Genomic DNA, 24,408 nt, shown 5'->3' with positions numbered 1-24,408 from the left:
GCAGAATGCTGACAGGGAATGTGTGTGCAGAGGGCGGGCAGGGGAAGGGGCTGGACACTGAGGCTGGGCGGTGCCAGCTCTGACTGTGAGGTTTTGCACAGGAAGTTATCATGTTTGCTGGAGCTGAATGTAAACAAAGAGCTGCAGATAATAAAGGGATAATTCAAGAGGAACAAAAGTTAGTAGACAAAAAGTAACAATGTAGAGATGTTTTATATGACAATACTGCACAGATTAGCTTACCAAAATTTTTTGAGTTCGTCGGACAACTCCTTTAAATTATTTTGCACATTAGTTCTTTGTACTATTTATAAGCATAGCTATACACTGCTACCATCTAGTGGAGGAACACAGAATTACATTGTGAAAGTTGGCTTTATTTTTGCTAGTGTTTATTTTGTTGTTACTTTGTTTAAATATAGTACAGGGTTATCCAGTTTATTCTGTCAATGTCTCCTGGTATTTTATTTAAAAAAAATAACTAATAAAATTTACTATTTGTTCAAGTAAAGTTTTTTTCATTTTCTTTTGGGATTTATGTTCACAGATACCTTTTTGCTGTGATTTTGCACTTGTTTATTGCTTTTAGTGTTGAAAACATGCTGCAAAAACGCTGAAAGCACTGACATGTTCCTTCTTTCAAAAAGGCAGCATTTTCCAGTTCAGTCAGAAAAAAACGGAATCATGTATATGAGATTTCACAATTTTCTTGTTTTCCAATTTGTAAGGAGTGGGACTCCTAGACTGGTGAAGCCTATGCACTAAGTGCAAGGCCAATCAAAAATTGAAAGGAGGTATTGCAATACACCCTGGAATATATGAGACTGTCTTAAAAATATATTTTATTTAAATTATTAGTCAAAAAAATTTAAAACATACATAAAAGCATGTGTGGTAGGTCAGAATAAACACAGTGGATACAGGGCTTAATATTGGACACAAAATGCAAAACATACAAAAATCAGCTAAAAGTGTAAATATATAGGAAAATCTACTTATTAGATTACAAAAAAAATCAGCTGTATTTAAATTATGGTTGGTTCAATAAATAAACAAGAGTAACCACAATGAATTAAATTATTAAAGTCACATGCATAATGATTACAAAAATCGCTGATTAATTTTTTTTAAAGACAAAGTGTCTTGTGCATAGTAATTAATGGGCACAAAAATGCTAATCTAAAGTGGCATATGCTTGCTTATACAGACAAAATATATAAAAGGGTTTATGATCTGAAGGTGTCGGGTGCGCAAGATATCCCCAGACCGATGTAAAAAATATATATTCAATACTACTAAAGTGCCAACTTAAAACTTTATACAATAGATGAGCAAATAGCTTCAAAGTTAATAAAGTGCTTAAATATAAGGATTAAATGATTGGTTTGGGAAATACCGCAAACCTAACACTACAAATCACAGAATTCCCCCTTAGAAAAACACATGTAAAATTACTCCCAAAAAACAAGCCTTCTCACAAAATAGCAGAGCATATGTGAATTAAATTCCAACCATTCTTTGCATAAAAGATAAAGGCATAATTACCCATGTCAATACAGCCACTGTACAGAGTCTCACTGACGCGTTTCGCTACAGCTTCATCATGAAGTTATTAACTATTAAAATTTGCTATTTGTTCAATTAAAGTTTTTTTCATTTTCTTTTGGGATTTATGTTCACAGATAGCTTTTTGCTGTAAGTTTGCACTTGTTCATTGCTTTCAGTGTTGAAAAAATGCTGCAAAAATGCTGAAAGCGCTGGCATGCTCCTTCTTTCAAAAAGGCAGCACTTTCCAGTTCAGTCAGAAAAAAATGGAATCATGTATATGAGATTTCACTTTTTTTTCCAATTTGTAAGGAGTGGGACTCCTAGACTGGTGAAGCCTATGCACTAAGTGCAAGGATAATCAAAAATTGAAAGGAGGTATTGCAATACACCCTGGAATACATGTAGATGATGGCCTCAGAGGATGGAATAAAGACATTGAAATACTTGGAAATAGAAGTGACATGAACTATTATCAATACTGTTCTATTTCAAATTGTGAGAGAATCATATATGAAGAGTTATTTGGACTTCTTGTATTTTGATCTGGACAAAAGAAAGACATTCCTGGAGTGCTGTTAATTATTTTTGATCTTGTTATATTTGGATCTTTATAGTAGTGGGTACAATTTGGATTAGGACGTTTTAATTTTTTATTTATTTTACAAAAGGTTTCTAAGTTTTTTGCCATTGAACTTTCCCCCAACATGGAGTCGATCTGTATTAAGAAACCATCAAGATCCTCCCGAAGGAATATAGGACAGTTATTTGTCTGTTGTTTATTGTTCATTTTGTATATACGAGTTATAGTATTATAGTACTATAGTATTATAGTATTTATAAATACTCGTAGTTATAGTATTAGTTAATCTTTTTTCCTTTCACAGGTACATACTGATGGACATTGGCAGTTTTTATTACAGACAATACTTTCCACTTATTGCACTATACTTGGAATTTTAAAGTTGCATTTTTTTAATGTAAATGACTTTGAATTTTATGTCATATAATGTCAGGGAGCTAAATAGCTCACAACAGCTTTATATGATCTGGAAACTTATTAATGATGCTAATGTTGATATAATGGGTTTACAGGAGGCAAGGTCTCGTCAATTAACCCTCCAAATTTTAGTAACAAAAACTTCCCACACAAATTTTCATCTAATGTAAAGAAAAAAGCAGGGGTAATCATACTTATTACAGACAGGATTAGTTTTGAACTTATTTGTGAAATAGGAGATAAAGAAGGGTAATACTGTATTATAGTTAAAATTAACAACTCTATATTCACATTATGCAATAGTTACACCCCTAATGGAGCTCAGATTCAATTTTTGAATAAGTTAATGAAGATAATTATAGAAAACCAAAGATGGAGCTTAATTATTTTTGGGGACTTTAACCCATTCACAACCAGGTGATTTTATGTGTTTCGTTTTTGTTTTTGACTCCCCTTTTGTAACTTTTTTATTTTTCCATCAATCTTGCCATCTGAGGGCTTTCTGCGAGATGAATTGTACTTTTAAATGAAACCAGAAGTTTTGCCATGTAGTGTACTGGAAAATGTCGAAAAAATTCCAAGTGTGGAAAATTTGCAAAAAAAAGTACGATTGCACAATTGTTTGGGGGATATTTTATTCACTGTGTTCATTATATGGTAAAATGATGTGTTGTTGTGATGCCTCAGTTCGGTATGAGTTCGTAGATACCAAACATGTTTAGGTTTACTTTTATCTAAGGGGTTAAAAAAATTCAGAAGTTTGTCCAAAAAAAAGGCACACTCTTTGTGCCATTCTCCACAACCCCGTAGTCTTCTCATTTTTCAGGATATGGGGCTCAGTAATGGCTTATTTTTGCATCTTAAGCTGATGTTTTTAATGGTACTATTTTTGCGCAAATTTTACGCTTTGATCGCCTGTTATTGCATTTTGTACAAAATTTGTGACTACCAAAAACGTAGTTTCGGCATTTGGAATTTTTTTGCTGCTACTCCTTTAACCCATCAGATTAATTGATTTTTTTGTGATACATCGGGCATTTCTGAACATGGCAATACCAAATATGTGTATATATATATTTTTGTTTAACCCATTAATTTTCAATGGTGCAAATGGGGGTGATTTGAACTTTTAGGTTTTTTTCTTTTTTTAATTTTTTAAACTTTTTTTTTTACTTTTTTCTTATTTTACTAGTCCCTTTAGGGGACTATAAGTAACAGCAGTCTGATCGCTGATTTATTTCTGTTGATTAGAGCTGTTCAGCTGCTGCTATGCCGGCTGTCATAGGAACTACACCGTGTGCAGAAGTATTAGGCAAGTTGTATTTTAGAGGATTTTTTTTATTATTGATCAACAACTATGTTCTCAATCAACCCAAAAGACTCATAAATATCAAAGCTTAATATTTTTGGAAGTTTGAGTGGGGGATTTTTTAGATTTGGCTATCTTAGGAGTATATCTGTTTTTGCAGGTAACTATTACTGTGCAGAATTATTAGGCAACTTAATAAAAAACAAATATATTCCCATCTCACTTGTTTACTGCACAACATTTAGAAATAAACATTTCTGACATGCAAAAACAAAACCTAAAAAAAAATAGTGACCAATATAGCCACCTTTCTTTATGATGACACTCAACAGCATACCATCCATAGATTCTGTCAGTTGCTTGATCTGTTTACGATCAATATTTTGTGAAGCAGCCACCACAGCCTCCCAGACACTGTTCCGAAAGGAGTACTGTTTTCCCTCCCTGTAGATCTCACATTTTGAGGGACCACAGGTTCTTTATGGGGTTCAGGTCAGGTGAACAAGGGGGCCATGTCATTATTTTTTCATCTTTTAGACCTTTACTGGCCAGCCACTTTATGGAGTAGTTGGATGCATGTGATGGAGCATTGTGCTGCATGAAAATCATGTTTTTCTTGAACGATACCGACTTCTTCCTGTACCACTGTTTGAAGAAGTTGTCTTCCAGAAACTGGCAGTAGGTCTGGGAGTTGAGCTTCACTCCATCCTCAACCTGAAAAGGTCCCACAAGTTCATCTTTGATGATACCAGCCCATACCAGTACCCCACCTCCACCTTGCTGATGTCTGAGTTGGAGTGGAGCTCTCTGCCCTTTACTGATCCAGCCTCTGGCCCATCCATCTGGCTCACCAAGAGTCACTCTCATTTCATCAGTCCATAAAACCTTTGAAAAATCAGTCTTAAGATGTTTCTTGGCCCCGTCTTGACGTTTTATTTTATGTTTCTCGTTCAAAGGTGGTAGTTTTTTAGCCTTCTTTTCCTTAGTCATGTCCCTGAGTATGGCACACCTTGTGGTTTTTGATATTCCAGTAACGTCGCAGCTCTGAAATATGGCCAAACTGGTGGTAGCAAATGGCATCTTGGCAGCTTCACACTTAATTTTCCTCAATTCATGGGCAGTTATTTTGCGTCTTTTTTGCCCAACACGCTTCCTGCAACCCTGTTGGCTATTTGCCATCAAATGCTTGATTGTTCAGTGATCATGCTTCAAAGGTTTGGCAATTTCAAGACTACTGCATCCCTCTGCAAGACATCTCACAATTTTGGACTTTTCAGAGCCCGTCAAATCTCTCTTCTGACCCATTTTGCCAAAGAAAAGGAAGTTGCCTAATAATTAAGCACACCTTATATAGGGCATTGATGTCATTACACCACACCCCTCCTCATTACAGAGATGCACATCACCTGATTTACTTAATTGGTAGTTGGCTCTCAAGCCTATACAGCTTGGAGTAGGACAACATGTATAAAAAGTATCATGTGATCAAAATACTCATTTGCCTAATAATTCTGCACACAGTGTACATCATGATAGTGACCTGTCGCTACCATGGTAACCATTGGCTCCCCGTGATCGCGTCACAGGGCCTCTGTTGGTGGCAGGGAAAGGTGATTTCCTTGCCGCTGCCATTTATATCTTGACAGCGCGATCTATGGGGTTAACAGGCATGGGTGAATTGCGCAGCCACCCTCACCTGATAGCTTCACATGTTGCTGTTCAAATCAGCAAACATGCACAGGGATTGCTGCGGTGAGCTAGCAGTGAGCTTGTGGTGATCACCCCTTCATTATTTATACGTACTGGTACATCCTCGGTCGTAAAGGGATTATTTGATCCTAAGTGGAAGTTTAGACTCCTCATCTCAGTTTAGTCACTTTATACAGACATTAGACATGCCAGGCACCTTTAAAGATTTATCTCAGCAATCTATTTATTATTTCTCATTATTGTCAAACCATTTATATTACAGATAAAGCAAAACATATCATATGAGCAACTGGAAGACTGGACCAACCCTGACAAGATGAAGAATTTGTTCACCGAAGTTTATCTCCCCTACTTTAAGATAGATAGTAGCTATTCAATTAAAAATGTCCTGCGACAAATGGGGATGACTGACGTTTTCAGTGGCACAAAATCAAACCTGTCTGAAATATCCCAGGATAATCTTCATATTTCAGATATCATTAATCTGGTGACTATGGAGGCAGATGAGGATGGTACAGAAGAGTCAACTAATGCTGAAGATCATCTTGGATTTCTGGCGTTAAGGCTTCCGCAAATTAGCTTTAAAGCAAATCATCCATTCATTTTTACTATACGGGATATGCTGAGCAAGTGTGTTCTCTTTTATGGACTGTTTCAAAAGCCATGATGTAAAAACCCCCCTGGGCTATAACATGTTAAAAGTTCAGATGACAAAGTGTACCAAAATTTACAGTACTATGATTCCAACCTTAAATTTCACAATTTCTAATGATACGAGTACAGGATGTCCACACAATAAATTTCTTATTGTGAGGCAGTGGGTCTGATTACTAGGACCCCTATATGTCGACTATTTTGCAATAACTATGTATAAATAAAGGTGAGAAAAGGAACAATGTTAACATTCATCCTGAATAATAAGATTCAATCTATAAAGAAAAGCTCTGTTCTATCTTAAAGAATTTCATAGTATCATAGTATCATAGTATCATAGTTTTTAAGGTTGAAGGGAGACTCTAAGTCCATCTAGTTCAACCCGTAGCCTAACATGTTGATCCAGAGGAAGGCAAAAAACCCCCCAATGTGGCAAACAAGTTCCAATGGGGAAAAAATGTCCTTCCTGACTCCACATCCGGCAATCAGACTAGTTCCCTGGATCAATACCCTGTCATAAAATCTAATATACATAACTGGTAATATTAAATTTTTCAAGAAAGGCATCCAGGCTCTGCTTAAATGTTAGTAGTGAATCACTCATTACAACATCATGCGGCAGAGAGTTCCATAGTCTCACTGCTCGTACAGTAAAGAATCCTCGTCTGTGATTATGATTAAACCTTCTTTCCTCAAGACGTAGCGGATGCCCCCGTGTTCCAGTCGCAGGCCTAGGTGTAAAAAGATCTTTGGAAAGGTCTCTGTACTGTCCCCTCATATATTTATACATTGTGATTAGATCCCCCTAAGCCTTCGTTTTTCCAAACTAAATAACCCCAAGTTTAATAACCTGTCTTGGTATTGCAGCCCACCCATTCCTCTAATAATCTTGGTCGCTCTTCTCTGCACCCTCTCCAGTTCAGCTATGTCCTTCTTATATATCGGTGACCAGAATTGTACACAGTATTCTAAGTGCGGTCGCACTAGTGACTTGTACAGAGGTAGAACTATATTTTTTTCATGAACACTTATACCTCTTTTAATACATCCCATTATTTTATTAGCCCTGGCAGCAGTTGCCTGACACTGGCCACTAAAGTGAAGTTTACCATCCACCCATACACCCAAGTCTTTTTCTGTGTCTGTTTTACCCAGTGTTCTACAATTAAGTACATAATCATAAATGTTATTTCCTCTACCCAAGTGCATGACCTTACATTTATCTACATTAAACTTCAATTGCCACTTCTCAGCCCAATCCTCCAATTTACATAAATCTCCCTGTAATATAAAATTATCCTCCTCTGTATTGATTACCCTGCAGAGTTTAGTATCATCTGCAAATATTGAAATTCTACTCCGCATGCCCCCAACAAGGTCATTTATAAATATGTTGAAAAGAAGCGGGCCCAATACTGACCCCTGTGGTACCCCACTATGAACTGAGACCCAGTCCGAGTATGTACCATTAATAACCACCCTTTGTTTCCTATCACTGAGCCAGTTTTTAACCCAGTTACACATATTTTCCCCTATCCCCATTATTCTCATTTTATGTACCAACCTTCTCAATTTGTTTGAGAATTTTACATTGATGGCATATCCTATATAGCAAAGGTCATCAATATCTGATTGGTGGGTGTACGACACACTGAACACCCACTGATCAGCTGTACCTGGCCCCGGGGGCCCAACGTGCTCAGATGCCGAGCTCCACAGCTCTGTGAGCAGTATAGTGGCCATGACTAGGTACTGCACATCCACCCCCCTATTCAAATGAATAGGAGGCAGAAGGGCATTACCCAGCCCCGGCCACTACACTGGTGAAAGAGCTCTGTTTTGCAACTTTGCAACTGAGCACTTCTGGCTGCAGCCAAACAGTTCTGCATTGTTGTATAATATCCTCCATTATATGTTTGCTTGTCTCTGTGTTCTAAAAACACAAATGAAAAGTACAAATCCCTGTGTGCTGTACTGTGTGCTGTATGACAGAAATCACAGAAGTAAAGGCTGCTTTACACCAGACAATCTATCGTGCGATAGATCGTCGGGGTCACGGATTTTGTGACGCACATCCGGCATCGCTGGCGATGCCGGCCTGTGTGACACCTCCTAGCAACGCAGTATCGCTCACAAATCGTGAGTCGGGTACTGCTCGCTAGGTTCCATAATATCGTTTAATTTAGTTGACCATCGTTTCCGTGGTAGCACACGCCGCTCCGTGTGACACCACGGGAACGATGAGCAGCTCACCTGCCTCCCGAGGCCGCCGCCGGCCCTATGTGGAAGGAAGGAGGTGGGCGGGATGTTTACGTCCCGCTCATCTCCGCCCCTCCGCTTCTATTGGCCGGCGGCCGTGTGACGTCGCTGTGACGCCGAACGTCCCTCCCACTCCAGGAAGTGGACGTTCGCCGCCCACAGCGAGGTCGCACGAGAGGTAAGTATGTGTGACGGGGGTTACTAACTTTGTGCGACACGGGCAGCGATTTGCCCGTGACGCAAAAAGGACGGGGGCGGGTACGATCGATTGTGAAATCGCACAATCGGTCGTACCGTGTAAAGCAGGCTTTAGTCTTTTCCCACTAGCCGCCATTGGATTGCAAATTAAAGGAAATTTTAACATAAAATTTGGCAGCCGATATGTAACCTTGTAATCTGACAGCAGCATGATGTAGGGACACCCTGATTCCATTAATGGATCACATCATTTACTGGGTGCAGCAGATGAGATAGAGTCCTAGTTTTCTCTGCTGCAGATCTAGCAGAGATCAGCTGTTGCGGTATGTGTAACCCCACCCATACCACAGCTTTCTGTATAGATTGTATGGCGACAAAGTACAGCTAATCACTAGTATGCAGGAAGCCAGTTGTCCTCTAATAATAATCTCTTGCTGATAAAACACTGATTGTATTGAAATAGCAAAATACAGCAAGGTAAGTGACCCATTTCTGTAAGTAGGGTCTCTGCTCCTACATTATGGTGCTTTTAGATTACATAACAGAAATCTCCTGATAGATTCCCTTTAATGGAAGAGCTTGCAGAGGGGAAATGTTAAGAAACTGCAGGATACAAGTTATACAATAACTAGAAATGTTGTTATTCCTCATGTACACAGACAGGACACCTTATAGTGTACCACCCCGCGCTCGGCTGCAGCCGAGCCACTCGGATCCGGGCTCGTGTGTCGGTGGCTCGAGCACCTCCGGACCGGGGGTCACGTCGCTTTTCAAGGGGGGGGGGGGCTGGCGCTCTGAAGGGGGGTTTGTTTTAGATTTAAAGTTTGTGACGCCACCCACGGGTTGTGGTGAATGTAGGCACCACCGCTGCCATTGACTAGGCTCCCGGGGACGGTGTTACGCAGCTTGGCGTTGACCCCTCCGTGGGTAAGGGTTGATGGTCCCGGGGGGCCCGAGGGAGGTACTGAGGCGAGGGGATGGATGCGTGCTGGCATGTCGGTGTGGTGCAGCGTGGTGCGCGGCCCGAGGACACTGCTGTACTCACTATTACAGACAAACTGGAGTCTCTGGTAAACCAAACAAGATATCTGAACCACTAAAAAATGTTGTATAGAGTAGTAGTTATCCAAAACACCACTATTAGATCTACTCTTAAAAATCGTTTATTATTATTGGTTAAAACAGAACAAACATTTTGTTCTACTCATAAATAGGCATAGAAACATAAAACAAAAAAATCAGGTGCAAGTGCAGGTGTCAGACAAACAGTGCCCTCGCCTAGGGACAGCCCCAGACCATGTGGCTAGGTGAGTTAGGGGTATAGATTCGTCACTGTCAGAATGATACTGCTTAGTATGTGCTGTGACTCTCCCTCATAAGTTAGCTTACTTCACTTAAATGAGCCTAAGTTAGCATAGTCAGACTCGCCGTCCTTGCTCATCTCTAGCGGGGGTAACCACCACCAAATAAACGTGATTAACATGTAGTACAAATATATACAGAACCATAGACAACAGAGACAATAGGCGTTAGGTGTCCAGGGTTCTACTGTTACATAGATTTCCCTAGTTTGACAATACTGGAAGGTTAGATTAGAGTCTAGGATGCCACTTAGCTTGTGGATCTCCTAGCTCTCCCGACGCGTTTCACCCCCCTAACGCTGTATAGGGGGATCATCAGGGGAAAAATGGAGGAATCACTCCTTGGAAAGAATGACACCTGCAGATAAATGATGCATAAATAAGTAAATGGGTATTAATATAAATATTCTTTAGACTGCAATCTTTATGAGGTCATAGCCCTCAAGATAACTTACAAGGTAGTAGATCCCTGTGATAGAGTACTTGTGTTCTTAAAAGATGCCAGGGAGACTATCTCCAAACCAAATAGTGATTGCAACTTCCCATCGGATAGTGCCTGTATGTCAAAGAATGCAATGAATATCCACTGTGTGATGCATAATGTATCATAACTCATACTCATGATAGAGTTGGGAAGGGTCTTGTCGGCATAAGGCTATCTATCTTTTACCTTGACTCTCCGGGGATGAAAGTACAGGTATAGCGGATTTGTCTATTGTAGCCAGGAAGTTAGATCCATTCCTGATGTTCAGGTTGTCACTGAGTTTCTAGGTCAAAATATAGCTCCTGTGAACAGATATAGGATAAGTATGAACCTATATTTCATCTATCAGATTCTACATGAACTGGGTAGCAAATACCTTTTGTCGGGCAGTCAGACAAAATAATCTATAGGATTTGGAGAATACAGCTCCTCCGGATGTGGCTGATCACTGATTTTTTCCTATAGGAAAGGTATACTACATTACTGGATGTTCTCATAAATCTCACCCACACAGCTCTGTGAGAAGCAAAAAAATGGCAGGGCATTTTACCTGTAGGGAACAGTTCATATATGGATGTGGACAAACGGGTGCAAAGGTCCCTAGTCGCCTGCGTTCGGACCGTGTGTAAGGTATATTCTTATCTCCTGTAACCAATTATTACATCATACAATTAGGCTCTCTGAATAATGCTCAATACATGCATAAATTAAGATACAGTGGTACAAGTGCTAGGTCTACCTGTAAGGAGGCAAAGAAGGGAGGTCTGTCATGGGATTATGGCTACCTGTAGACCCCGAGTATATATACCCTGTAACAGAAAAAATGATGATAATAATAATATATCGTATTCTTGGAATCCAGTGATACAGGTACAAGGGGCACAGTGCATACTCCAGTACATATTATGTATGTCTTATAGATAAACTCACATCATAGTGCTCAGTACATACATTGATGACAGTGTGTTTACCTCACAAGTCCCATAGACATTGCCAGACAGGGAGCATGAGAAATGAATTGCATAATGGGCCTGAACACTGGGTTTGGAGTTAATTTGTAGTTATATAGGGTCCTGTCCCATACAAACTAGGGACAGGATTATTATCTATACTCATAAAGCCCTGAAAATTTGTATGAAAATGAATCTTATGCAGGCAGATCACTTACCATCCTATGGGCTCAACCAGCAAGGACTGTCAGTCCCGAGTGGAAACACTCTATGTACGCTGGGAGCCCACGGTCCAATAGATGCCAGGGAGGATGCAAGGGGAGGATGTCCGGGAGACCACCACGTCTGATTGTTCCTGTCCGATTCCCCACTCCCGGATAAGGTATTTAAACCTTTTCCGGGCAGGATAAAAAGTCCCGCCCGCCAACCGGAAGTGCCCCGTTGGCCGGAAGTGACGCATCGCTATGTGCCGAGGCATCGTCGGCCGGAAGTGATGTATCCCTGTGTGTCACATGCATAGCAGGTCAGGTGACTGGCCGGGGGCGGTGCTGAGGGATGTACTAGATCGTATATGTAAACAGCATCGCAATAACCTAAATATTCATAGTGGTGATATGGTGACCATATCATACACCCCAGTAAAGCACACCGGCAGGTCACTTAACCTATGAATATTTAGGTTATTGCGATGCTGTTTACATATACGATCTAGTACATCCCTCAGCACCGCCCCCGGCCAGTCACCTGACCTGCTATGCATGTGACACACAGGGATACATCACTTCCGGCCGACGATGCCTCGGCACATAGCGATGCGTCACTTCCGGCCAACGGGGCACTTCCGGTTGGCGGGCGGGACTTTTTATCCTGCCCGGAAAAGGTTTAAATACCTTATCCGGGAGTGGGGAATCGGACAGGAACAATCAGACGTGGTGGTCTCCCGGACCGTTTGTCCACATCCATATATGAACTGTTCCCTACAGGTAAAATGCCCTGCCATTTTTTTGCTTCTCACAGAGCTGTGTGGGTGAGATTTATGAGAACATCCAGTAATGTAGTATACCTTTCCTATAGGAAAAAATCAGTGATCAGCCACATCCGGAGGAGCTGTATTCTCCAAATCCTATAGATTATTTTGTCTGACTGCCCGACAAAAGGTATTTGCTACCCAGTTCATGTAGAATCTGATAGATGAAATATAGGTTCATACTTATCCTATATCTGTTCACAGGAGCTATATTTTGACCTAGAAACTCAGTGACAACCTGAACATCAGGAATGGATCTAACTTCCTGGCTACAATAGACAAATCCGCTATACCTGTACTTTCATCCCCGGAGAGTCAAGGTAAAAGATAGATAGCCTTATGCCGACAAGACCCTTCCCAACTCTATCATGAGTATGAGTTATGATACATTATGCATCACACAGTGGATATTCATTGCATTCTTTGACATACAGGCACTATCCGATGGGAAGTTGCAATCACTATTTGGTTTGGAGATAGTCTCCCTGGCATCTTTTAAGAACACAAGTACTCTATCACAGGGATCTACTACCTTGTAAGTTATCTTGAGGGCTATGACCTCATAAAGATTGCAGTCTAAAGAATATTTATATTAATACCCATTTACTTATTTATGCATCATTTATCTGCAGGTGTCATTCTTTCCAAGGAGTGATTCCTCCATTTTTCCCCTGATGATCCCCCTATACAGCGTTAGGGGGGTGAAACGCGTCGGGAGAGCTAGGAGATCCACAAGCTAAGTGGCATCCTAGACTCTAATCTAACCTTCCAGTATTGTCAAACTAGGGAAATCTATGTAACAGTAGAACCCTGGACACCTAACGCCTATTGTCTCTGTTGTCTATGGTTCTGTATATATTTGTACTACATGTTAATCACGTTTATTTGGTGGTGGTTACCCCCGCTAGAGATGAGCAAGGACGGCGAGTCTGACTATGCTAACTTAGGCTCATTTAAGTGAAGTAAGCTAACTTATGAGGGAGAGTCACAGCACATACTAAGCAGTATCATTCTGACAGTGACGAATCTATACCCCTAACTCACCTAGCCACATGGTCTGGGGCTGTCCCTAGGCGAGGGCACTGTTTGTCTGACACCTGCACTTGCACCTGATTTTTTTGTTTTATGTTTCTATGCCTATTTATGAGTAGAACAAAATGTTTGTTCTGTTTTAACCAATAATAATAAACGATTTTTAAGAGTAGATCTAATAGTGGTGTTTTAAACCAAACAAGATGGAGGACGGTGCCCGCAGCCGGCTGCACTTTTCCCCTTTTCAGGTTGATGGTTTCTGCTTTTCTCCTGCACCTCACTTTTAGTAGAATGGTGACTCCTATGCCTGAGCAACGGTAGTCTGCTCCCCAGCTTTGTGTGTGCCAGTAGAGCCCGCTTGCCCGCAGACACTGGCCCATGGGATCTCGATGCCTGGGAGGTTGCTTTCTATCCCTCTGGTTGGGCTCTTGTCTTCCTTCGGGTCTTGGGTGGGGAAAGGACGTAGAGTCCAGACCCCAATCAGTGAATTCGACTCGGTCCAGTGGCTTCTGGGCCTCGTACGGGGTCTGAGTACCCATAAACTGGTGCTTCGATTTCCAAGCGGTTCCCCGGTTCGGTACCGGTGGGCCACTACCCTGCCTCGGTCCCTTACGGTTCCACCGGCTGTAATCCCAGCTCCTGCAGGCGGCCACCACCGTCTGCCTCCTAGCCAAAGTGCCCGGGCTCCAACCCAGGGCACTGGACAGATTTACTCCTCTTAACAGCTCTCCTCCAACTACTCCACACTCCACTCCACTCTCTGTCAAAACTAGACTAGACTCACTGTGTTTTCCTGAGGAACTTCTCGGTGGGCGTGACCAACCACCTGGCTCCGCCCCACCTGCTGTGAACATCAAACCCTGAGGGAGGTGACTAGGGTTTAGTAGGTTGGCTGCTGTTACCTTATTAGGGGGGTTGGTGTTGTGCAAGGGCCTGTCTGTGACTACCTGGCTAGTCCAGGGCGTCACATCCCCCCTTGGTTTAATGCAGACCGTCCGTGGGCTGCCCGTCCACCACCGGTTTATTTTGTTGCTTCAAACTGAAAAAGATAAAACATTTTTACAACTATAATAACCTTTGTACAATCAAACATGTTGTTAAATCTTCCCATATGGGAGGCAAGTTACTTTAACCGTTTCAAACAGTAGAACATTTTTATTAAACGGGAACGGGTCCTTTCTCGTGCCCACCCAAACAAACCTGCACCTTGATGCTGCCTCTAAAAACAGTTCAGCACCCCTTTTCCCCAGTCCAGGAAACAGGCCCAGGTACAGGTATTGCCCTCAACGGGCCGGGTACAAAGTTCCATACCCGGCAGTCTCTCAGAGGTCCCACGTCCATGGGACCCCTGGCCCCGGAGGATCGCCACCGGTTGCAGTAGTGGCGGGCATCGGCCATCATTTTCCCACAGGCCCATCCTCCAATCATCCTCTCCGGAGACTGTGGAACGGGAAAGGAGGGTCCATTTAAAACACTTTAACACAGCCGCCGACGCAGCCTTCTCCAGCCACTTTCCCACAGTCCACCACAGGGCAGCACGGGTCCCCAATGCCACTTCACTCACGGTTGACACTGTCCATAAAGACCCCGTTCTCACTGCCTGTGGTGCAGGTACGATGAACCAGGCTCTGATACGGGATCTGTCCTCACTCCTTCAACTCCCTGCCGTCCTCCACCAGGGGCTCCGACCCCTGATGGCGCCCACTGGGACTCCAACCGCAGCGGCGTTCAACAAGTCAGGCAGGGTCCTCCTCCTTCCACCCGTGTGCCGGATGGCGTCTCCCGGGAACATGGGGACGTTCAACAAAGGCAGGAGGTTATTGCAGAAGTGGGTCCTTTAAAACGTGCAACTTTAAAACTTTAAAACGTTGGAACTGAAGGGGTTAACTTGCGGTGCGGCTCCTTAAGGACGGCCATTCTCAGGGCACATGCCTGTGAAGTGCCCTAGCTGCTGACAGTACCTGCAGATCACCATCATCATGTTCCCAAAGAAGCCGATGACGAGCAGGGCCTCATCTCTGGAAATGGACTCCGTGTCATCCCCTGAGCTGCTGCTATCCGTTGCCTCCGACTCTGGGCTGGCGATCTGGGGGGCCTCCGAACCGGGCACCGCTCACACCGTGGCCGGGTGGACTGCTGGAGCCGACATTCTTCCCGCGGCAGGCGGATCACCGCCAGCTGCCGCACGGGGAGTTACCACCGGTACTTCAGGGTCCACCACTCCTGCGTCCGGAGCGGGAGCTGTAGCCTCCTCCTCGCCGGCGGCAGTCTCTGTGGGCGCCGCTGCTCCAGCGGTTGGTGCGGGGCCGGCATCAGGCCCGGGAGCAGACATCCTCCATCCGTTCCCCTCTGGTCTTTTCGGGGCACTCCGCTTGCTGTCTGCAGAGCGCTGTTCTCTGGGGGCCAGGCTTCACTCTCCTGCTCTTTTCTTGGAGAAGACGGCGTTGGCGGGAAACTTCAAGCCGAAAGATGGCGGATTCTGCAATTTTTCAACAGGACTCCGCTGACTGTAGCTTCAAGGCGCACTTCCACCGGTAAGTCGATGGGTTCAATCCTGTTAGTGACGCCAGAAGAGTCGATGTGTACCGCCCCGTGCTCGGCTGCAGCCGAGCCGCTCGGATCTGGGCTCGTGTGTCGGTGGCACGAGTGCCTCCAGACCGGGGGTCACGTCGTTCTGCAAGGGGGGGGGCTGGCGCTCTGAAGGGGGGTTTGTTTTAGATTTAAAGTTCGTGACGCCACCCATGGGTTGTGGTGAATGTAGACACCACCGCTGCCATTGACTAGGCTCCCGGGGACGGTGTTACGCAGCTTGGTGTTGACCCCTCCGTGGGTAAGGGTTGATGGTCCCGGGGGGCCCGAGGGAATTGTTGAGGCGAGGGGATGGATGCGTGCTAGCGTGTCGGTGTGGTGCGGTGCACGGCCCGAGGGCACTGCTGTACTCACTATTACAGACACACTGGAGTCTCTGGTAAACCAAACAAGATGGTGGATGGTGCCCGCAGCCGGCTGCACTTTTTCCCTTTTCAGGTTGGTGGTTTCCGCCTTTCTCCTGCATCTCACTTTTAGTAGAATGGTGACTCCTATGCCTGAGCAACGGTAGTCTGCTCCCCAGCTTTGTGTGTGCCAGTAGAGCCCGCTTGCCCGCAGACACTGGCCCGTGGGATCTTGATGCCTGGGAGGTGGCTTTCTATCCCTCTGGTTGGGCTGTTGTCTTCCTTCGGGTCTTGGGTGCGGAAAGGACCTAGAGTCCAGACCCCAATCAGTGAATTCGACTTGGTCCAGTGGCTTCTCAGCCTCGTACGGGGTCTGAGTACCCCTAAACTGGTGCTCCAGTTTCCAAGCGGTTCCCCGGTTCGGTACCGGCGGGCCACTACCCTGGACCGGTCTCTTACGGTTCCACCGGCTGTAATCCCAGCTCCTGCAGTCGGCCACCACCGTCTGCCTCCTAGCCAAAGTGCCTGGGCTCCAACCCAGGGCACTGGACAGGTTTACTCCTCTTAACAGCTCTCCTCCAACTACTCCACACTCCACTCTACTCTCTGTCAAAACTAGACTAGACTCACTGTATTTTCCTGCCTCAGGGCATGTGAACTCCTCGTGGGCGTGGCCAACTGCCTGGCTCCGCCCCCCTGATGTGAACATCAAATTTTGAGGGAGGTGACTAGGGTTTAGTAGGTTGGCTGCTGTTACCTTATTAGGGGGGTTGGTGTTGTGCAAGGGCCTGTCTGTGACTACCTGGCTAGTTCAGGGCGTCACAATAGCTTATTCTGAAAAGTTAATTGAAAGTATGATTACCCTTTAGAGGTGGGACTAAGGCAAGTCTAATCCACATTCAAGCTGTATGCAGCCCACAAATGGAGTTATTGCGGCCCACAGAGTTGTCTAGGAGATGCCGACTTCCTTTTTACATTGAAATGTATTTGTGTCTTTCAGAAGCAAGTACATTTGAGTACTTGGACTGAGGCAGAAGAGTGCTTGTCAGCCCTTGCCTCGATGTCCAGCAGCATGATGCAATTTACTCACCTTGACCTCATCACAGTGCAGCTGGCACCTCAGCACAGCAGCACCACACAGGCAGCAGAGATGGCAGACAACAGTAAGCACTCTATGAGAAGCTGAAGATTAAATGTCCTATCACTTTGGATGAGAGGGGGAGTGTCACAATGACTATGGGAATGTGGGGAACCAGTGCATGAGGACAAGGATAGGCACATTACTACAGCATGGGGACAAGGATGGGCATATTACTACAGGATGGGGACTAGGATGGGGAAATTACTACAGTATGGGAACAAGGATGGGTACATTATTACAAGGGGACAAGGATGGACACATTATTACAGCATGGGGACAAGGATGGGCAAATTATTACCGGATGGAGGCTAGGATGGTGCACATTACTACAAGTGGACTAGGATGGGCACATTACTACAGGATGGGCATAATGATGGGGACATTACTACAGGATGAGGACAAGGATGGGGACATTACTACAAGATGCGTACAAGGATGGGCACACTACTACAGGATGAGAACAAGGATTAGCACACTATGACAGGATGAGAACCAGGATGGGCATATTACTACAGGATGGGGACAAGGATGGCACACATTACTACAAGGGACAAGGATGGCACACATTACTACAAGGGACAAGGATGGGCACATTACTACAGGATGGAGACAGGGATGGGCAGATTACTTCAAGGGGACAAGAAAAGGCACATTACTACAGGATGGGCACAAGGTTGCACACATGACTACAAAATGGGAACTAGGATGAGCACATTACTACAGTATGTGGACTAGGATGGGTCACATTACTTCAGTATGGGGATAAGGATGGGTACATTACTACAGGATGGGGACAAGGATGGTGCACATTACTACAGGAGGGGGACCAGGATGGGCTCATTACTACAGAATAAAGTATAGGATGGGACATTACCACAGAATGCGGACAAGGATGATGACACTACTAGAGGATGGGGACAAAGATGGACACATTACTATAAGATGGGAACAAGGATGGGCACATTATTACAGGATGGGGACAAAGATGGGGCACATGACTACAGAATGAAGAACAAGATGGAGACATTACTACAGGATGGGGTCAAGGATTGGGTAAATTACTACACTATGAGGACAAGGATGGGGACATTACTACAGGATGAGGACAATGATAAGGTCATTTCTACAGGATGGGGACAAGGATTGTTACATTACTACAGCATAGGGACAAGGATGGGCACTTTACTACAGGATGGCGACTAGGATGAGCACATTACTACAGGATGGGGACAAGGATGGGCAGTTTGGCACATTACTGCATCATATGGACAAGTGCACATTACTACAGGATGGGGACTGGGATGTGCACATTACTATAGGATAGGCACATTACTACAGCATGGGAACAAGTATGGGCATGTAGTGCCCCTGAGACTGATCGCTACAGGGTATATCATTATATCCTTCCCGGGCAGGAAGAGGTTAACCCGGTAAGTTTACACACACTTCACATAGCTCATCTAAAACACACTCAGGAAGTGACTCAGCCAGTTTCTAGCAGACCCAGGCACTGGGGAAACTCCAAGTCACCATAACAACGATCTGGATCCTTGCAAAGGTGGAGGGGCAGGAGTAGGAGTAAGTTACAAAGCAGACAGGAAGTCAAGGCAGTTCCAGTCAGACAGAGACAGAGCAGAGACGCTGTGGAGTAGCTCCCTGAGGGGTTGTTGCCAGACACCCCTCAGGGAGGCAGAACAGAACCGTCTGAGATGTAATACCGCAACAACCTCAGCAGGAGTCTCCTGCAGAGAGGGAGCCAGCCAGACCAGGGCTGGTAACACCTGAAGGGACAGAACCTGGTACCAGTAATCGTGGGCTAAAGGAGTACAGTTGCCAGGGAGAGTACTGAGTGAGTACTCACAGGCTCAGGCACAGGTGGGGTACAGAGCCCTAGTTCAAGAGAATGCTACAAGCTGACCTGATAACAATCTGCACGGTGAGGGGGCCATCAAGGACCTCACCGATGTTAGTGTCCGGGGCACAGCAGCAAAGAGGGAACCTGGGAACGGGGACAGAGGTCCGACTCAAGAGAGGTTCAAGCTGTTCGCCGAATGGGCCCAGATAAAGAGTGAGAGAGAGAGCAGGAGGGGATCCCACGACACTTCAGGCCGCAGGGACCCACCAAGTACCGAGTTGTGCAAGGAGGAAAAAGCCCACTGATTACCAGACCAGACTGGACCTCTGACCTGCCTGGGATTGACCGGAGTCTCTGACGGTGAGGACCAGCACCTGGGGTGCAATACCAGCTTAACAAAGAGAATAAAAAGCATCTGGAACCCGCACCCAGTGACTCTGTGAGTAAATGTCGCCACCCTGCACTCCGGCGCTCCTGTGGACTGCCGTCCTGTTCTCACCAATCTCACAGGGTAATCTCGCTCTGCCTGTGGGGAGCGATACCATCTTGGCTGCACCCAACATCTGCCCCGGAGAGAGACTCTGAGGCGGCGGCTAATTCCTTGCTGCACCACGGGTGGCGCTGCCAAGCATCCCCGTTCCCCGTCCAGTACTGCTCCTGGGAGAGGAAAAGTCACAGGAAGGGTCTGCAGCGGAGGAGGCCGAGACTCCAGTCACCATTGCAACTGGCGACAAGCTTCCCAGAAGGACCCTTCGTCCTCCTTCTATCCCCATTTACACTGGACATTTATTTGTTTGTCTTTTTCATGTAGCCGACAGGGCCACAGAACTGGGTCAGGTCAGTCACAGCATACCCCAAGAAACCACTGGCCGAGTGACGAGTACTCTAAGGCCCCGAGGGGTGCTACAGGCACATTACTAATTTATTGGGACAAGGATTGAGAAATTACTATAGCATTGGGCAAGGATGGGCACATTACTACAGCATGGGGACAAGAATTGGCACATTACTACAGGATGGGGTGTTATGAACTGGTAACCATGGATGATCACAAAAAATCCCATCAATCAGGAAAAAACAAATCCACAAGAGTAGTTGGATATTAAGCTGACCGCAATCCCCTATCTATCAAACAACACTAGAAGTAGCACTGGAATGTTCCTAATACACCTAAAGACCTCGTCACTGCTGGTGAAACTTGCTACACCTCAAAGATAGAAATGAGGAATCCTAACTTACCTCAGAGCAGTCCCCAAAGAAATAGCAAGCCCCCAACATGCAACAACAGTGATGTAAGAAAACACAATACAGATAGAAAATATAGATTAGCAAAGGTGAGGCCTGACTTACTAGATACAACAGAACAGGACATATAACTGATTGTGGCCAGCAAAAAACCCTGCAAAAAAATACCAAACTCCTGATAGGAAAAAAATACTAAGACCACTCGGTCTTCCCCCGCTATATCAGGTACTCTTGTGTTAGACACTTTAAAAAGAACTGCAGATACAATGGGAAGAAACAAAATCACAGAACAAACAATATTCTAAAGTGCAAATAAACCCAACATGAACAGGGAGCAAGTTCCCTTTCTTGCTGGAGGAACTGCCCTGCTCATAAAAGCAGAGAGACAGATTCTCCCATACAAGAAACCAAACAGAGAACCAAATGGAATAAGCAGAAACACCCTTCAGTGCAATTTCAGCAATTAAGCACAGAAACTAGCAAACTTATCTGGAGTAGATTCAGGAACAGAAAAAAATGGGAGAAACTGAAGGGAAAACTCCCAGCCATCATCAGAAGCAGCCGGAAAACAGTTATTACCGGCGGCTGCCAGGCAGAAACTGCTCTCCTAAATACAGTAGGCTGATCTGCAATAGCACTTCCTGGATTCCCAATTAACTCAAACACCTGTTTGAGTCACAGATTCAGACTCAGCTTCATTACAATTCCTGGCCACCAGAGGGAGCTCAAAATCAGTACCCACTCAGATTACATTCACAACAATGGGGACTAGGATGGGCACATTACTACAGGATGAGCACAATACTACAGCATGGGGACAAGGATAGACACATTACTACAGGATGGGGACTAGGATGGGCACATTACTACAGGATGAGGACAAGTATGGGCACATTACTAATTTATTGGGACAAGGATAGACAAATTACTACAGCATTGGGCAAGGATGGGCATATTACTACAGCATGGGGAGAAGGATTGGCACATTACAGGATATGGACTAGGATGGGCACATTACTACAAGATGGGGACAAGGATGTGCAAAATATAACAGTTTGGATACAAACATGGGCACATTATTACAGAACGGGGACTAGAATGAGAACATTACTACAGGATGGGTACCAGGGTGGGCACATTACTACAGTATGGGGACAAGTATGGGCACATTACTAAAGTATGGGACAAGGATGGGCAAATTACTACAGCACTCGGCAAGGATGGGCACATTACTACAGGATGAGGACAAGGATAGAGACATTTCTGCAGGATGGGTACAAGGATGGACACATTACTACAGTATAGGAACAATGATGGGCACATTACTACAAGGGTACTAGGATGGGCACATTAATACAGCATGGGAACAAGAATGGGCACATTACTACAGGAGGGAAAAATGATGGGCACTTTACTACACCATGGAGACAAGGATGGGTACATTACTGAAAGATGGGTACTAGGATGGGCACGTTACTACAGGATGGGGACAAGGATGGGCACACTACTACAACATTGAGACAAGGATTGGCACATTACTACAGCATGGGGAAAAGGATGGGCACATTACTACATGATCGGGACTAGGATGGGCACATTACTACAGGATGGGGACTAGGATGGACACATTACTACAGGATGGGGACTAGGATGGGCACATTACTACAGGATGGGGACAAAGATGGGCACATTACTACAATGTTTAAAACCTACAAGATTTAAGGTTGAGGGATTTGATGTCCCTATTAGAGATGAGCGAACCCAAGGTTTGGTGTTCATACCAAACACAGACATTATAAAAAAAAAGAGTTCTGATTCGGTGTTTGTGTGCTTTACATATGAATACCACTTCTGCGAGCATTGTTGTACTTGGGTACTCTCAGTCCTCAGCCCAGTGCAAGCCACTTATGGTGTTTGAACAGCGCACACTGGTTGTAGCAACATCATGATCGGATGTAGTGTGCACCAAACAAAAAAATGAACAATTCCTCCTACCTGTCCCCGGAAGTGATCTGTTTATTGCTGGCTGCCTGTGGGCAGAGACCTGAACTGCCCAATTAGTGACTTCCATTCGGGTTCAGGTCAAGTCCAGGTCCCAAACCGAACTTTATCTAAAGTCCGGCTGAACCTGCTGAACCGAACTTCCACAGGGGGTTCACTCATCTCATCTCTAGTATTATTTCTGGATAGTGGTTGCAGGGAAAACATAATTGTTCAACAGTTTACTTAATTCTGGGCTAAAGGTGAAGCAGTTATCAAATTCAGTACGGATTTTTGCCATTGATTTGTCACATACACATTACTGGGGTCAGTAAGGGCATACACATTACTGGGGCCAGTGGGGGTCATACGCATTACTGGAGTCAATAAGGCCATACACAATACTTAGGCCAGTGGGAAGCATACACATTACTGGGGTCAGTGGGGGGCATACACATTATTGGGGCCAGTGGGGGGCATACACATTACTGGGGCCAGTGGGGGGCATTCACATTACTTGTGTAAGTAGGGGACATACCCGTTACTGGGGTCGCTAGGGGGCATGCACATTACTAGGGTTAGTGGGAGGCATACACATTACTGGGACTAGTGAGGGGCATACACATTACTGGGTGAATGCTGGGAGCCTGGCGGGCATACATACTAGCCCTAGGGGGCATACATACTGGCCCTGGGGGACACACATACTGGCGCTGGGGTCCTGAGGGCCATACATACTAGCCTTGGGGGCATACCCTTCGGGGCATAAATACTGGCCCTGGGGACCTGTATGGATCTCTTAGTCTGGTTCACTAGTCTACACAATCATGGGGAAGACTGGTGACTTGACAGATGTCCAGAAGGCAGTCATTGATACACTCCGCAAGGAGGGTAAGCCACAAAGGGTAATTCCTAAAGAAGTTGGCTGTTCACAGAGTGCTGTATCCAAGCATATTAATGGAAAGTTGAGTAGAAAGAAAAAGTGTGGTAGAAAAAAGGTGCACAAGCAACCAGGATAACTGCAGCCTTGATAGGATTGTTAAAAAATGGCCATTCAAAAAGTTGGGGGAGATTCACAAGGAGTGGACTGCTGCTGGAGTCAGTGCTTCAACAGCCATCACACACAGTTGCATCCAGGACATGGGCTACAAGTGTCGCATTCCTTGTGTCAAGCCACTCATGACCAAATAACAACGCCAGAAGTGTCTTTCCTGGGCCAAGAAGAAAAAGAACTGGACTGTTGCTCAGTGGTCCAAAGTGTTGTTTTTAGATTAAAGTAAATTTTGCATTTCATTTGGAAATCAAGGTCCCAGAGTCTGGATGAAGAGTGGAGAGTCCACAATCCAAGCTGCTTGAGGTCTAGTGTGAAGTTTTCACAATCAGTGACGGTTTGGGGAGCCATGTTATCTGCTGGTGTAGCTTCACGGTATTTTATCAAGACCATAGTCAGTGCAGCTGTCTACCAGGAAATTTTAGAGCACTTCATGCTTCCCTCTGCTGACAAGCTTTTTGGAGATGGAAATTTCATTTTCCAGCAGGACTTGGCACCTGTCCATACTGCCAAAAATACCAATACCTTGTTTAATAACCTCAGTATCACTGTGCTTAATTGGCCAGCAAACTCACCTGACCTAAACCCCATAGAGAATCAATGGGGTATTGTCAAGAGGAAGATGAGAGACACCAGACCCAACAATGCAGATGAGCTGAAGGCTGCTTTCAAAC

The 24,408-nt window shown here is 44.8% G+C and overlaps 1 protein-coding gene and 3 long non-coding RNA genes across 4 annotated transcripts in view; 2 read left to right on the top strand and 2 right to left on the bottom strand.

The window, feature by feature from the left end:
* Positions 1 to 6,344, top strand: part of LOC142243182 (ovalbumin-related protein Y-like) — a 108,560-nt gene extending 102,216 nt beyond the window's left edge. The window contains exon 7 of the mRNA XM_075314823.1: positions 5,827 to 6,344. Within this exon, the coding sequence (XP_075170938.1) occupies positions 5,827 to 6,231 (405 nt within the window). The 3' untranslated portion in view covers positions 6,232 to 6,344. The remainder of the gene's footprint in view (positions 1 to 5,826) is intronic.
* A 4,008-nt stretch (positions 6,345 to 10,352) lies between these two features.
* LOC142243184 (uncharacterized) lies at positions 10,353 to 10,812 on the bottom strand. The gene is made up of 3 exons (XR_012724312.1): positions 10,707 to 10,812; positions 10,492 to 10,592; positions 10,353 to 10,394 (listed from the first exon to the last, which is right to left on the bottom strand). It is a non-coding gene; the product is annotated as an uncharacterized LOC142243184 (long non-coding RNA).
* Positions 10,813 to 10,958: 146 nt separating this feature from the next.
* Positions 10,959 to 11,904, bottom strand: LOC142243186 (uncharacterized). The gene is made up of 4 exons (XR_012724314.1): positions 11,689 to 11,904; positions 11,260 to 11,329; positions 11,071 to 11,165; positions 10,959 to 10,979 (listed from the first exon to the last, which is right to left on the bottom strand). It is a non-coding gene; the product is annotated as an uncharacterized LOC142243186 (long non-coding RNA).
* An 809-nt stretch (positions 11,905 to 12,713) lies between these two features.
* LOC142243185 (uncharacterized) lies at positions 12,714 to 13,171 on the top strand. Its single transcript, XR_012724313.1, has 3 exons — positions 12,714 to 12,817; positions 12,932 to 13,032; positions 13,130 to 13,171. It is a non-coding gene; the product is annotated as an uncharacterized LOC142243185 (long non-coding RNA).
* The last annotated feature ends 11,237 nt before the right edge of the window (positions 13,172 to 24,408 follow it).

The sequence above is a fragment of the Anomaloglossus baeobatrachus genome, chromosome 6 (assembly GCF_048569485.1).
Source record: "Anomaloglossus baeobatrachus isolate aAnoBae1 chromosome 6, aAnoBae1.hap1, whole genome shotgun sequence".
In the NCBI taxonomy this organism is placed as follows: domain Eukaryota; kingdom Metazoa; phylum Chordata; class Amphibia; order Anura; family Aromobatidae; genus Anomaloglossus; species Anomaloglossus baeobatrachus.
Note: the sequence above shows the minus strand (reverse complement) of the source record. Positions and strands in the feature narration are given on the sequence as shown.